Here is a 16,308-nt window from a genome sequence, read left to right as displayed (position 1 = left end):
GCCTCTCTATCGTCATGTGTCTCCTTTCTCTAACTCTCGTCCGCCTTTTTTTCTTTTGAGCGAAAGTCTCTCGTCCGCCTAGGTCAATCTGGGTGAGTGGGGATATGTGGGTGGGAGACTTTGGGCTTTGCCTATACTAGGCTCGGCCCAGTCAAGCTGGGTGACTTTGGGAGCTACTAGGCTTGGCTGGGCCCGCCAGAGGCTGGACTCGGGTAGAAGAATGGAACTCGACGGAAAACGTACGCATTCTGGACCATCGTCAACAGCTCTTGTTTCGGAATTCTCATTCAGTAGTCTCAAATGCCCGTGGAGTTCGCTTCATGGGAAGATGAGGTGGCCTTGTGCGCCAAGTTCCTGGCTGCTCCGGTTTGGGGTCAAGCCGGCGGTAAAGAAGGGGAGAATATTATGAACCCTGAAGAAGATTCTGAAGATGTGCGGACAGTGGTTGCGTCGTCGATATCACCTCCTGATTAAATGGACAAACAGGAGCTGACTTCAGTTGATGGGCCAGACACTCAAGATGGCCCAAGCAAGACCGTGTCCCATCCAAGAGATACACGGACCTGAGTGAGGCATCGAAGTATTGGCGAACGACGAACACCTTTCCGCGTCCCTGTGTTTTCCTCACCTCGTATCTGTATCTCTGACTCCTCATCCCCTTTCTCTGGATGCCACTGTGAGGTGTGTAATCGAATCTATATCGAACCTATATCTCGGGTCTTAACATAAATGCTTACTATTTGTTGCGCGGCTATCATGGATTGTCCTGCCACAGCGTTTTGAGGATGATCTGGACCTCTTGGAATACTAGTACCGCGCTCTATCTCTTCTTGGAGGAAAATATTCAGTTATATTAATCGAGTTTAGAAGAAGAAAATAAGTTCATTCAGATAACTGAATGGCGTGCCAGAAACTAAATTTAATAACTTAAGCTGACCGTATGAAAACATAGCACAATCAGATTACTCCACCCTATTGTCTAATCAGAGGGCCACCAGCATCGTTAGGTTTTCCATGAGAGCAGTGGCCCCCGTCATTGAAGATTTATCGTTCACCTCGCCTCCGGCCGCCGTCTTGGCGCTGCGAGGTGGGGTAATCTTGGTTTCTCCCAAGAATATCTAGAAATGTTTGATTATATATATCAATTGTTTGGTTTGCCATGTGGAGCACGTTTCTTCTGAACCGAGCCGTAAAAATTGCGCCTCGTGGGCTTTCTATGCCAACTGTTCGCTGGTGCGGCCTATATATATATATATATATATATAGCAAACACAAAACAAATAAATCAAAACGATCATCTACAGAGTCCTTCCAAGTCACAAACATATCCATACAAGTAAAAAATTCCATACAAGTCATAAAAGATACAATCCCGTCAAGCCAAATGGTCTTCAATGCCCCAGCCACAACATGAAAACAACACATCCGACTGGTGGCGATCCATCATCACTGTATAATGGATACAATATTACTAAACTTTTTGTATAAATCTAACATTTACAGAATCTGACAAGAGTTAACAGAGAACTTACTGATACATCACTGACGGGAAGTGGAAGCACCACCGTTACGAGAGGTGACCAGGCCCTGTGAAGCAAGAGTACCAGCGGCTTCAGATTGATTCGATGCAGCTGATCCCTGCATGTTTAAGCAACAAATACTAAGTGCACAAATATCTATGGCTTCAAAAGACTACCTCAATGTTGAAGAGAACTAACCGGAGTGCTAGGACCACGTGGAGGTGGCATCCGTGGCAGAGGTGGGGGCTTCAGTATGGGGAATTGAGGAGACACCATCTGTAGGTTTTGTTTCAAGTGGAAAGTCTACATGTAGCATAGAACGAACAAATTAAGTTAAGTACCGAAAGGAAGTTGGCTACCATGTGCAAGAACTTACATCGACATAATTCTGTAACCAGCCTCGGAGTGCCGCGTTGTATTCCCTTTCTGCCGCACGCTCCTCCCGGTCTCGCTGCATCTTCATCTCTAAGTCTGCCATTTTTTCCTGGACAGCTCCCAGCTGGGCCTACAGTATGTCATCTGAACATCAGCAAATGCAAGAGTGTAAGACCGATAGAGTAATATGGAAAAAAAAAACTAACCTGCAAATCAGGGACTGAAGCAGGCCGTCCATGAGGCAGTAGCAGATCTAGAAAAGAAAATTAAGTGTGGCAGTACTATTCAAAATTGATAAGTTCATACACAAATACACATGTATATCATGGAAAATTGAATAAGTTTAGGTGTGGCGCTTGTCATAACTTGTCATATTCGTGGATCGGCCACTGCCACGAGACACTACCACGGCATCTAGAATCCGGTACCGGAGGATGAGTTGGACATTTTTGGAGGTGAATAAAACAATTACATCGAGTCCCAAGAAAGAAAATAAGTTGATTCAGATGAACTGAAAATCATGTGAGGGATGCAGCAAGGCGACGCTTCGGCCCAGTCGTACCAGGAAGCCTTGGAGGCATGGATGCAGATCTACTCCTTGGATTTTTATTTTTGTTTTCCTTGGAGCCCGGTCGCGCAGGGCTTCCATCTTGGCCGGGAGCAAGGCGATGACAGGGTGGACGCGAGCCGGACCGAGCCGGGCTCGCCGCCGGCCCGAGGTAACGGCGAGCCGTTTTTGCGGCTCGGCTCGGGCTGGCTCGTCAGAAGCAAAGCAGCAGCAGCAGCAGTACAGCAAGCCGCGGCTGTGAGGGGAAGACAACGGGGAGAGGTGGAAGAAAGAAACTCGCCTGGCCCAGGGACTCGCCGGAGACCTAATTCAACTCGCGTCGGCCAGTCGGGCTGCCTGTGGGCTCGGTGCTTCGGCGTGACAGCTGGGCTGGGCCGCAATGTTCACGTCGGGGCCGTGACTTGCCGTTTTCGTGGGCTCGGCTTGGGCAGAAGGAGACGCGGTCTCGGGCCGAGCCAGCCCGGCTTGCCGAGTTGGGCTCGTTTGTCCAGCCAGTGAACCGCCTCCACCTCCGCGGTAGGCATCGCCTTCGATCGGGGCCCGGTCGGGGTCGGAGGAGCTAGATGTGGGGAAAGGGATTGGGGTTCATTGCTATTCATGTTTCTGAGGTGGCAGCCACGTCCGCCTGAATAATGGGTCCCATTGATTGTCAGAATAGAGGGAATGAGAGGTGAGAATTTTAAGTGGGATAAAAGGTGGTACTCCTTCTATCCAACAAAAGATGTCTAAAATTGTCAAAATTTGGATGTACGTAAACATGACTGAGTATATATATAGATGCATTCAAATTTAGTCAAAATTGAGACATTTTTTGTTGGACGGATAGAATATAACTTTTGTTGAATGGGTAATATTAGAGAATTCCTACTAAATGGGGTAATTGCTATCAACGATTTCAAAGTAGACGGTGAAAACACATATCAAAAGAACCTCTTGTGGACAGATGGCTATAATTTTTTTTTTAACCTGATCTGCTCTTCTTGGCAGGAGGATGCTCCCTCTTCTCCTGCCGGTGCTGATTATCTGCTGTCCCTTATGTGATAAAAAATATAATTACATTGATTCCCCAAAAATGAAGATGTTAGTTTAGATAAGTTGTTAAACAAACCGTATTGAACTCCAAAGATGCTCCGATAATTACTTGGTATATTGCAAATAAGATTCTCCAAATTGAATTGCATGTTTCTATTATTATTACCTACCCTTTCATTCTATATATTTTTATGTATACAGGAAGGTATGTTGCAAAAAAGAGACATATGATAGTGAAATTTACACAAACCACTTTGAGCTTCCTTACACACAAACCATGTGAGCTTTTTTACACGAAGACTAGAAGCATAGATGAAATTATAGTCAGGTAAAACCACATCGGCCTGGATTTGGATGCACTACATTCAGGGATTTTGTTCAAAACAGGGCCAAAAAAATAGAAAGTATGCTATATGTGTCCTCGTTGCAAGAGAAAACTCATCTCTTCTGTTGAGAAGACCAAAAGTCCAAAAAAAAAAAATCCTAACTATCACGCGCTACTCGTGAGGATTTTTCCTTGGTTTTTGTAATACTCCAAATTGGCCTTTATATTTGTAGATGGATAAGTAGTACTCATTTGTACATGTCAATTTTTAATATTTCTTCGAAGAATTCAACACCTAGTAGTACATTGTATGGACCGAAAATAATGTCTAGAAAAAGGACTGACGTTGCATGCATTGTATGGTTCATTTGTACACGTCAGAAGCGGTTGTATGCTTCTTTTGGAAAGATAACTGCAATAAAAAACGTATCCAATCTGGACTTCCAAGTTTTTAAGAATATTACAAATCAAAATGGTATGCTCAGTCTGCTTCATTTTTACTGGACAAAGGGCTATAACTTTCTTACCTCTGCTCTGGTTGGGACGAGGATGTTGCTCCATCGACTCGGGGGGATTATTGCCACCTAAAGATGCCCCTTATGTGATAAAGCAAAGAATTACATTGAGTCACAAAAAAGAAAATATTAATTCAGATAAACTGAAAGCATGTGAGAAACTAAAATTTAATAACTTAAACATACCGTATGAACTCCAAGGACACTCCCATATAATTACTATAACATACTCCAAACTGAATTGCATGATTTTTTATTACTCCCTCTGTCTCATATTAAGTGACTCAAATTTGTCTAAATATGAACGTGTATATATATATTCTGAATAACTATTATGCAACTTACTGTTCCCGCCCAAGGAATCCCACTTAAAACCAACCAAACCCACGTCCTCCCGCCAGACAATACATTTCTCCCGCGCGCGCGGTTCTGAATAGCTATTCTGCAACTTACTGTTCCCGCCCAAGGAATCCCGCTTAAAACCAACCAAACCCACGTCCTCCCGCCAGGCAGTCCATTTCCCCCCACGCACGCGGAGTGCATTTCGCACCATGCCGGCGGTGCATTTGCCTCCGCGTCGGCAGTGCACGGCGCGCGGGCGGTGCATTTGTACCTGCGTTGGCAGTGCACCACGCGCCGCTGCCGGTGCACCCGTGTGCACTGCCGTGGGGGGAGGCAATGCACCTTGCCTGAGCGCCGCCCGTGCACTTCCGGGCCGGTGCACCGCCGCCGGAGTGCCGCAGGTGCACCCGTGCATTGCCGCGTCGCAGGCAGGGCATTTCGAAGTCAACGGCGAATCGCGCCGCTCCTCGCCACCGCCCCTCCCGCACCGCCGGTGCGCCGCCGCCCCTCGCCCGCCACCGGTGAGTCGCGATCCGCCCCGCGGCCTACAGAATAGCTATTCTGCAACCGGTTGCAGATTATAACTACATTCTGCTTTCTATTTTTTATGTATACAAAACGGTACGTTGCAAAAAAGAGACATGCATATGGTACTGAAATTTGTTGAAAATAATCTTGAGTCTGAGATATACACGTGTTAGTATAGCTGCGTACGCATGTAATTATATACAGGTTTTTAATTAGGTAGTTTTAGTAAATTAGTATGTGCATGCTACATGTCTTGGGCTAGTCCGAATTAGACAAGCTTTGGTTCAATCCAAGTAGGAATCCATTGGTGCGTCCTAGTCTGTTGACTACCAGCAGACATCAGTACGTGGGTTTATGTATTTATACAAAGCAAGGCTTAAGCCTTGTATCAGGTCGTGGTTTGTGACGTGAGAAAGAAAATAAAGCAAAAGTGGGTGTACATGATGTGTCCATGGCAATAATTTATGATCGGCGTGCGCTTGCGTGTGATTTTTCATGTGATTGATACGGAACCAAAGTCAACAATTGATATCAGAGTGAGGTCCAAGATTTGAAAACATGCTTGCCTTGGGAGGCACGACCTGCTCACCTTGGGGCGGGCAATCGGTGGCTCTCTACAGTGCGACCTTCAGCGGATCAGATAGGATGATCATCGCGGTGGACCCGTCTCCTAGTGACGGGAGATCATACCGATCACCAGAAAATACTCGGCATTAAGGTCATTGACTATTGTTTATGAGGGTTGCGGTACCGAGGTGCAGTACCCGAGAATATCGTCAAGATCGTATTCGGGAAGTTATGTGCAAATTAGTACGTTTAGTCGGTATCGTGTTTATGAGTCGTGATTGTGCCCAAGTGCTTGTCGGTGTAAAGCTCCGTGTAGTTGAAGTGGCAGTTGAAACATGTCATGGGTGAAGGGATGTCCAGTGAGGTGTATCATCAAGGGCGAAACACGTGGGACAAGGTGACGAGCGGTCATCTGCATGTCTCGGCGAGAAGATGAAGCTCAAGCGTATTGTGAGGCGGTAACCAATGATGAACCTCTTCTTTAATGAGGCCGTGTTCCATGCATGATACTATGTGATTAGTCAGCATGTACTCCCTCTGTTCCATAAAAATTGGCACGAATTTAAACTAGAACTAGTTCAAAACCGTGCCGATCTTTATGGAACGGAGGGAGTAGATGTTTTGTGCGTTATGAGTGGACGGTGTAATTAATGAAGTGTACGCTATAGTACACAAGGTTTTTTCTAACGAAAACAGTAGGAGAGGCTACTACCGTGGTATATTAATTAATATAATATTTACGTATTTACAAGCAGGAACAGGCCCCTGTTATTTAAAAAAGGTCTATCAAAACTATAAAAGAAGGTTTAAGGGATTGAGGCACCGTAAAGCCCAACAAAACTTTTTTTTTCGAAAAGGGGAGCTCCCCTGACTCTGCATCAGAGCAATATATGCACACACCCTAAAGCCCAAAAAAACCAAGTCTGAACGGAATTTCTCTAGCCAGAGCTGAAAGTTAGCCCTTTGTCCCTCAAAGATAAACTTATTCCTGAGCTTCCAAATGTTCCAGGCTGCCAAGGAAAAGACTTCAAAGAATAGAGGGTTGTTGAATCTATGTTTGACTTCCGGCAGTGCTTGAATACAAGCAATAGAATCTGGCCACTGAATATTAAGATGTTGCCAGCACCCGATGCTGAAAGGGCAATGAAGGAAAATATGCTCCAGTCTCTTCTCTTCTCAAATTGCAAAGAACACAAACAAGATCAGTCTCAATGTTGTAGTTCCTTGGGACGAGAATATTTTTTGTATTCAGCCTGTCACTAAGAAGAAGCCAGATAAAGATCTTGATCTTCAGTGTTACCTTGGACTTCCAAATCCAGGTGAAAGGCTGAGGAGGGGTAGCTCATCCTTTTATAGCAGAAGTTATAGAATTTACTTGCAGAAAAGGAAGAACCCCAGCAGGGAATCCAAACATCAGGTCTCATCAGAGAGATATCTGCCTCAATGATTAAATCATCTACCTCGTGCTTTAGGCATAAACAGACTGGAGTGCATGGACGTGGAAAAAGCTCATGCGTTTCAGTTAAGGCTTTAGGAGAAATAGGGATATGAAAACCAGCTCCAATCGAGCCAAGATTGCAATAATCCTCCACCGAAATAGTACACAAGGTTAGCGCGTGGTTGGAATTCAAAGTCATGCATTGAGTTGAATGAACAAGTTGTGAAACTACAGAGAGTCAAGATCAGGACAGCATGTAATACAATAAGTCAAGATTAAAGGAAGATTGTTTGAAATACTCTTGGCTCGGAGTTATAGACGTGTTAGTATAGCGCTTTTGTAAGTCTAATTACGTAATTTTTAGTAAATTGGTATGTGCATGCTACACGTCTTGTGCTAGCCCGAATTAGACAAGGACTTTGGTTCAATCAAGTAGGAAACCATTGGTGTGTCCTTGTATATGTTAACTACTAGCAGTATGTGGATTTAAGTAAATATACAAGGGCCGTGATAAGTCCCGGTATGCGCATCTTGTTGCTGAGATTCGTAGCCTTGTTTCTTCCGATAAGAGATTTTTTTTTAAAGGGGGACAGATCGCAGAATCGTGCAAGTCATAGTATAACAAATCTAGCTAGAACTAAGTCATGCACACCTGTTTGGCTAGGTTCCGGTCCACCGAATGTGGTGGGTGTGATTCTCCAAGATTCTAATGGTTCTGTCTTAATGTATCCCCTTTTACCCGCAAAAAAGAAAGAAAGAAAACAAAAGCTACGTGAGCCATATTCACGTGTGATTTTTCTTGTGATTAATCGTATTTGAGATCCAGGCCAACAAAACTTACACAAACCATTTCGAGCTTCGTTACGCGAACCATTTTTTTTTTCTGAAAAGGAGGTCGAACCCTCCGGTCTCTGCATCAAAATGATGTAGTCACATAGCCACATTTTATTAATTTGTTTAATAAGACGAATACAAAACCAAGCCACCAGACTATAAAGACAGAACATAAAAACCTGATGAAGACGGTTGCCAATATCGGATCGTATGCCCTGACCGTACATCACCGCCCAACATCCAAATTTGGAGGCCACACTAGGGCAGACACGAACCATGTGAGCTTCTTTACACGAAAACTAGAAGCATGAATATTACTTATTTTTTCTTAGTGTGGTGTTTTCTTGAGATTACTCACTCCGTTCTAAAATGTGGTGCGTATAACTTCTATTGACTGCCAAACTATCGAAACTTTGGTCAAGTTTATAGCAAAATAATCAAAATATATAATGTCAAATAAAGATATTACGAAAATATATTTCACAAGATCTAATGATCTTCATTTGACACCGTAGATGTTTATATTTTTTGGTATATGGTTTGTTAAACTTTATAAAGTTTGACAGTCAACAACAACTACATGCACTACATTTTGAAACGGTGGGGTAATATTTAACATATATTTTTGAGGCATTCAATAGCTAGCACGGAGTGCATATTTATGAACGAAAATGATATTCCATGAGTATACATAAAATTACTTACTTCTAAGTTGAAGATTGTCAACATATTATTGTTGGATAAAAATCAACGTATGCCCAGGACCATTGACTTAGACATAATAATTTGACTTCTAGATTAATTTTTGCCTCGTAGGCCACAAATAGTTTGTGTTCGCAGAGAGACAACATCTGTAATTTAAATAAGTTTAGAAGATAAATATAGTCCGTGTTGGGACAACAAAAGATAACCATTTTCGAACCTTGTGGTGGCTGGCTGTCATCAGCTCCAACACCTGTTGATGGATTAGCTTCATGAGAAAAGTTTAATAGAAAAAAGGAAAATTCAGATACCAAAAAACGGAAATGTGAAGATTGTTGATTGTAATGACCTATGCGAACCATTGAGCTTCTTTTGGAAAGATAATGTACCAATAAACACCGTATGTAATCTTTTGTTTAAGGAAATGCAGGCTGCCTGCCAATTTCACTAAGATAGGAAAAGTAAAAGAACCGCATCCAATCTGGATAGAGGTCATTTCGAGCAGATCAACTCCTTCGCTTTAGTTCAAAACATGCACTAAAAAGTGTACACTACTGGATTACGGCTACCACCAGCCTATTGTTGACCCATCTTTGATAAAGAAAAACTCTCGAGTTCCAAAAAAGAAAATAAGTTAATTAAGATAAGTTGAAAAGCATCTGAAACTAAAATTTAATAACTTGAGTAAATTGTATGAATTAACTGCAAAGATTAAAAAAAAAGTGGCACCACACATGCATATTACATCCTGTGTTTTGGTTGAAAACTGGCTCGTCATATTAAAAATATGCTATATGTATCTAGCTTAATTTACTTACTTCTGTGCAAAAAAAATGTTGTTAATAATGTCTAGATACTCAGCTCGTAACTATGGTTGGTACCCCCCGATTCTAAATTCTTGTCTCAAATTTGCACAAATATGGATGTATCATAAAAATTGTTTAGATACATGTAATATTTCGATAACAATTTAGGATCGGAATTAGTACGTCCTAAGTAAAAGTCATAATTGTACATAGATAGCGTTTTTTTTTTCACTTTAGAATATCAAATGAACCTCGTCAGGGACAAAAGGCTATAACTTTCTTACCTACGCTCTGGTTGGGAGGAGGATGCTCGTCCATCGTCTCCATCTGACTGCAACCAGCTGCACGCCCCTTATGTGAGATTAAAGAAGAAAATTACATCGAGTCCCAGAAAAATAAATGTTAATTCATATATAAATTGAAAGGCATTAGAGAAACAAAAATTTAATAACAAAAGATACTCCAAAGGGAATTACATCAAAAGACTTCATTGTATATAGTCCATCTGTTTCATAATATAAGATGCTCTAGCTTTGTTTTAAGTCAAACTTCTTGAAGTTTAATCAAGTTTATAGAAAATCCTACCAACATCTACAACTCCAAAATGGTTTTGTTTATATATTTTCATATTATATTTATTTAATATTGTAATGAAATATTAATACAATTTTATTGCATTTTTTCAAAAAATTAAGTTTTTATTGATCTCAATGCAATATTGACCAATACAAGAATAGAGTATCACACCTCGGCCTCTCTTAACCGAAACGCTCGCAGCCAAACAAGGGTATGTGGTAGTGAAATTTGCACAACCCATTTGAGCTTCTTTACAGGAAAAGTACTAGAAGCACACATGAAATTATACTCGTAAGAGATTTGCTTCAAAAAAGGGCCCAAATATCAAAAGTATGCTATATGTATATAACTTTATTTACTTTTTGCCGATTGTAAGATGCAATAATGGTTGTATGCGGGCAGGGGAAATTACAGAAATGTGTCGACAGAAAATAATGTCTAGATCAAAGGACTGACGACGCATGCATATATATGGAAGAAACAAAAAGAGAAGAGGGATCAATTATTGTGTAATAATACACGTGCGGAAAATGTAGTTGGCAAAACTTTAAAACCAAAACAATGGGCTATATGTGGTGGAAAAACGATGAAAAAATAATTAGGTGACTGCAGGGCCACGGCCGGCCGGCACTTACTCGTATTGCTTGCCTTCTTCCTGTTCGGCACCTTGACAAGCTAACTTCTCCCCCTATTTAGCGAGCTAGAGCTTGCTCTTTATACATGGCGCCCTAGCTCTATAGCTAGCTAGTTGAAGAAAATTTAACATTTTGCGATACGATTGACCTATGGATTGAATAAGTAATTCGTGTAGGAGTGTGGTATATATATGTATTTTTAGGGGGAAATGTTATTATATCAAACTTAAGTGATATATATATATATAGCTGCACTGTATGTATCGATACATATATGTGCGTTTCGGGCATCGCCCAAATTAATTTCGACAAGGAGTGTCAGAGAGTCAACTGGTCGATTAGCACATTTTGAAGATCATGTGGCGTCAGACGTACATTATATTAGAATCTCAGCGTCAGCGCTGGTTTGGTTACTTTAAGTTGGCCACTATGAACATATATATAGCTTCCAACTACTAGTAAGTAGTAACAAATAAATTACAGCTATAGCTGAGCTAGAAACTTGAAGCCAAACGCACGGAGTAACTCCTGATAAGAGACAAATATATGTTTGGTCTCTCAATTGGTAGAACCGAACACTTTTGGTCCCCCAGACTCGCCAAAACTGGTATTGCTTACAGCATGGCGTGGTTCTGACCGAGTCCTGTCACGTGTCCTGCTATTTTTTTTAAGAAACACAGTACAAACACAGACGCTCACAAACACGCGTGAACACTCACCCCTATGAACGCACGCAGGCACAGCCTACCCTATGAGCACCTGCGAGAGACCGAGTCGGGTCGGCGGGTTTTGAGAGATCGACGAAATCACCACAGGCACTCGCTGTTGACGGGTACGTCACCTACCACTGAAAGTAAAGCGCATGTTAAATCCTGGATTAAATCCAGGTAATGTGAGCACCCATTTCAAGTTTAAGATTTGAACTTGAATAGATTGGTTCCACCACAAGGAACCACACCATCTGAGTTAGGCTGTCCTGTCATTCTTAAGTCTCCCACGGTTGTTTTCTGCGGGTCTTAAAAGTGGAGAAGAGTATTTTTCATATTTTTATTTGTGGGAAATTAAAGTGGACAAGACTCAAGAGTATTTTTTTTTCTTATTTTTATTTGCGGGAAATTAAAGTGGACAAGATTCAAGACTCAAGAGTATGGTATGAGCTGGTTAGGCTCGATCCTTGGGATGTACTCCTTGGAGCAAGTAGAGCAACCGATGCAGCCGCACCCCAGTGAAGTACGTTGCGTTGTCGGCGTGCACGTCGCCGGCCAGGAAGTGCCGCCATGTGCCACTCGCTGACTGTGTCGTAGCCGCCGCGCTCCTGCCTCACTTGCCACGCCGTTGCCATCATGTGTTGGATTAATCTTGTCTAATCAATTCAGTACACGTACAAGTGTTAGAATTGTAATCAATCTAGTACTAGGAGTTAGTTGTGAACTAGTATAGTTAGCTTGTTTGAATCCGAATAGGATGTTAGTCAATATGTTAGCGGCCTCCTCCCTCGCGGAGGTCCTCCCCGCACGCCGCCCACGCCACCGCGGTTGCCCTCGCCTCTCCGACGCACGCTGAAGGAGGTAAGTTTTTTTTTCTTCTTTTTTACTTTTATTTATGGAAGATGAATAGTTCAAAACTAAAAGATAAAATTGAAAAATTAAAAGTTGAAAATTAAAACCTTCGAATCAGAAAATAAAAGGTTAAGGTTTGAAAAATAAAAATTGAAAGCTCCAAAAAATTATAAGTCAACAAGCAGAAAATGACAAAAAAAATGACAGCCCTGTAGTAGGTTTTGGACGGACGTCCGCCAATTAGCAGTCAACGTTATGTACATTGTACAAGTTGCTCAGATTTAGTGTCCTTTTTGTATTTACTCGCAAATTAAATGATGCAAAATGCAATAGTCAGAAAACAAAGCATGAAGTTATTTAATACCTTGGTATCAAAATAAGATAAGAGGAGTGGAATTGGCATAACAAAAATTGAAAAGGATAGGCCCTTTGCCAAGGGAAGCATGAATTATCATGCATTTACTTTCGTGTCAACCAAGGGACGAAATGTATATCGACTTTTGACCAGTTTCTCTCTGGTCGACTCTTTTCTTACTCTAAGAGGATGCATACAAAGTATTTTGCTTAGATATATACGATCGGCAGAGAAAACCTAAAGACAAATTACAGCTAGCTAAGTACTATGCACGTACGTAAGATATGGCATACATTGGCTGATGACTCGATCCATCGTATCCTTTTGACCTGACCAAATCAAACCAGTGAAGGATCAGTCACGTGCCGCAATTAATTCTCGTCCTATATAGGTAAATATACACACTAGCAAACGAGCAAAGTACTATCTTGCTTAGATATATACGATCGATGCACTGTCGATTTGCATTAACACTGGGGTTTAACAGCGTGTTTTGCAGCCATTAACTGACACAGCGCCTCCAGTGCATCACTTAGGATTCTGGGTTAAACAACTGTTCGCTTGGCCACGAATGAAGCCGGATCGAGCTGCATAGTAGTTAACCCTAGTCATATTGGAAGTAACAAAGGTGGTAACTAAAGTGCCAACTAAACAATTTTGGTGATGTGCCATGTTATTAATAAGGAAACAGAGAGTTGGGGTAACTAGATATGTTAACATCACATCACACTTCTCAAGATACAATGAATCTATTAAGTTAATAAATTAGGATTCTATGTTACCCACTATTGAAGTAGTAATATAAACTAGTAACATATGCATGTTACTAGCTTATGTTACTCCCACTATGACCAGCCTAATACCCTCGGGGCTAGCTGCTTCAGCAATTGGAGGTTCCCGGGTACATTTGGCGGTCCTGACAATGAATGATCTTTTCTACCCTTCTTTTATTTGAGCTGTAAATTTTTAGAAATTTTAGAACGTTGGAGATTTAAATAGAGTAAAATACACCACTAGTCCATGAACTCGACAAAAATGAATACTTTAGTCCACGAACTCGAAAAACGCATACTCAAACCCCTAAATTGGGACTACTGTGTCACTTAGTCTTAAAACGGTTCGTTGAGGCTTAAATACGCCACGTGACCACCACGTCAGCTTCGGCCAGGACCGCGGGCAGCTACTCGATTTTCTCAGGATTTTTTTTTTGCAAAATCACCATGCCCGAGCCGTCGCGATGGGCAAGGCGGCTGTGCCCAGACGGGGATCCTGGTGCCCCGAGAACCACGCCGTTGCAGCCTCCACCTTGCCTAAGGTTGTTATTAAGCCCACAATGCTCAATTTTGACAAGAGGACGCAGGTGAAGTGGTTACCGAAGCCGACGTGGCGGCCACGTGGTGGGATTAAGCCTCGCCGAACTGTTTTTGGACAAAATTGACACAATAGTCAGTTTAGGGATTTAAGTGTGCGTTTTCCGAATCCGTGGACTAAAGTGTTCATTTTTGTCGAGTTCATGAACTTATGGCGTATTTTACTCATTTAAATAACAGAGATAAGTGTATTTTTTATCCCTCAAGTATTGCCTCCGTGCTGACTTCATCCCTTAACTAAATTTCGGTGCAACCTTGGTATCTCAACTCACAATACGGGGCTAATGTTGTCCTCGGACTGGTTTAGAGTGGTCAAAACCGGGTTTGGCCCTGACGTGATAGATTAGGGGATGTTTTAGTTGCCATGTAGGCAGGCATGTTATGTGACAAATTATGGTTGGCCCATTCACCCATCTCTTTCCCTCGATCTCTCTCTCCCCCTTCTCTGGATGCCACTCTGCCTTCTCTCACCCTGTCACATGAGAAAAAAATCCCCACCTGAACCCGATGCCCTGGCGGCAGCGGTTGGTGCCAGTCCGACAGTGGCGGCTCCTGCTATGCTCGAGCGGCAGTGGCTGGTGCGAGTCTGGCGGTGGCGGCTGGTCCTAGGTTCAAGCGGGGCTGCTGGTGCGATTCCAGTGGAGGCGGCTCGTGCTAGGCTCGAGCGGCGGTGGGCTGGTGCGAGTCCGGCAGCTGCTACAAATCTTTTTTGAGGGAACCAACTTGCTAATTCTTATCGTCCCTCTATGACTAATCCTTCAGCTCTAACTAAATTCCCTTCAAAGCACTGAAAATTTTCTAAAGGAAATTTGCCTGTCCTCCGGCTGGAGAAGGTTTTGACAACTTTTTAAAAGACCGGGTGTCACTTGTGAGTGTGTGCCCGTCAAAAAAAAAACTTGTGAGTGTGGGACCCAAGAGAGAAGAAAAATAAAAAAACGTGGCTGGCGACTCACTACCGGAAAACCCCACTTTGCCGTAGGCTTGGGTCTTTCACGAAGGCAATCTCATTTTTAAAAGATTGGGTATGACTAAGTTAGTACAATTTTTTTACTAAGTGGGCGACACTTTTTATGGATCAGAGGGAGTACTTATCATTTTCGAAAGCCATTTAATAGAAAAAATGAAATTAATACAATAACATTGTTAAAATGTACTTCCTCCGATCCTAAATTGTTGTCAAAATATTACATGTATGTAGATGCTTTTTAAGAATAGATACATCTATATTTTAACAAATTTGAGTCAAGAATTTAGGATCAAAGGGAGTACAGTTTTGGTATGGTGCCGTGTTATAGGTATATAAACTTGTGATAAAAGTTACAAGTCAGCACACAAAATTAAAATGACACATGCTTCACAAAATGCACTATGCAGGAGGAAGTAGGAAGAAGTTCCCGAACATAGTGGTCAAACCTTCAAATTCGAGTTCCGAACCAGGATTTGTAATAATATGACCCATTTGTTTGTTGAAATTTTTACCATGGTTTCATTGACATTAATTGTTAGTAACTGAATTACAATAACAACCTTTTATGTAAAAATAATTATTTATCATTTTCTATAGACATTCTGTAGAAAAACTGAAATAATACAAAAACTTTCTAAATAATGGTCCAATAGTGGCAATGAGACCTGTTATGGGTATATAAACCCGGCATAAAAATTACAGGGTCAATACACAAAATCAAAATGGTACTTGCTTCACAAAATGTAAGATCTTGAAAGTAAACCTTCAAATTTAAATTTGAGTCCCGAAACTCGTTTTGTATTGAGTTGTCCACATTTTGAGTTGATTTTTTTACTATGGTTTCATTTGGCATCATTAATGAGTAATATGAATTAAAATCTCCAAGTTTTATGTAAAAATAATTATTTATCATTTTCTATAGGTGTTTATAAGAGAAAAATGAAATAATATTTAAACTTTGAAGATTTTATTAAACTTTGGCATGGTGATATTATCATGTGTACATAAAGTAGGTATAAAAATTACAAATCAATATGCAAAGTTAAAGTACTGCATTACTTGCAAAATTCTTTGCGCAAAAGAAAAACAGAAAAATGTCTTTGTCGGAGGCCTGGATGCCTACAGCAAAGACTCAATCCGCAACACCATCCCTGGCTGCCACCCCAGCGACAGGATTGAGGAGCCGCTCCTCCTCCCCCACCACTCTCTCCCTGCAGGCAGTGGCCATGGCGGTGCGAGCAGTGGCCATGGGAAGCACGAGCAACGGCGGCGAAGTAGCGGCCATGGCAGACCC

The 16,308-nt window shown here is 41.9% G+C and overlaps 1 protein-coding gene across 1 annotated transcript; it reads right to left on the bottom strand.

Moving 5' to 3' along the window:
- Positions 1 to 1,263: 1,263 nt before the first annotated feature.
- LOC112272390 lies at positions 1,264 to 10,803 on the bottom strand. Its single transcript, XM_024463037.1, has 10 exons — positions 10,764 to 10,803; positions 9,837 to 9,893; positions 8,967 to 8,999; positions 4,348 to 4,404; positions 3,430 to 3,495; positions 2,102 to 2,148; positions 1,897 to 2,025; positions 1,719 to 1,823; positions 1,533 to 1,638; positions 1,264 to 1,449 (listed from the first exon to the last, which is right to left on the bottom strand). The coding sequence occupies exons 2-9, from the start codon at positions 9,877 to 9,879 to the stop codon at positions 1,540 to 1,542; spliced, it is 579 nt and encodes a 192-aa protein (XP_024318805.1). The 5' UTR covers positions 9,880 to 9,893; positions 10,764 to 10,803; the 3' UTR covers positions 1,264 to 1,449; positions 1,533 to 1,539.
- Positions 10,804 to 16,308: the final 5,505 nt, after the last annotated feature.

The sequence above is a fragment of the Brachypodium distachyon genome, chromosome 4, assembly GCF_000005505.3.
Source record: "Brachypodium distachyon strain Bd21 chromosome 4, Brachypodium_distachyon_v3.0, whole genome shotgun sequence".
Lineage (NCBI taxonomy): Eukaryota > Viridiplantae > Streptophyta > Magnoliopsida > Poales > Poaceae > Brachypodium > Brachypodium distachyon.
Note: the sequence above shows the minus strand (reverse complement) of the source record. Positions and strands in the feature narration are given on the sequence as shown.

Excerpts from the sequence above, each read along its gene's own strand:
- LOC112272390 (XM_024463037.1), bottom strand. The coding sequence starts at position 9,879 with ATGGAGACGATGGACGAGCATCCTCCTCCCAACCAGAGCGTAG. Across the intron at positions 9,000-9,836 it reads TCCTCCCAACCAGAGCGTAG|GTGTTGGAGCTGATGACAGC; the intron begins GTAAGAAAGTTA and ends ATCCATCAACAG. Across the intron at positions 4,405-8,966 it reads TGACAGCCAGCCACCACAAG|GTGGCAATAATCCCCCCGAG; the intron begins GTTCGAAAATGG and ends GGGCATCTTTAG.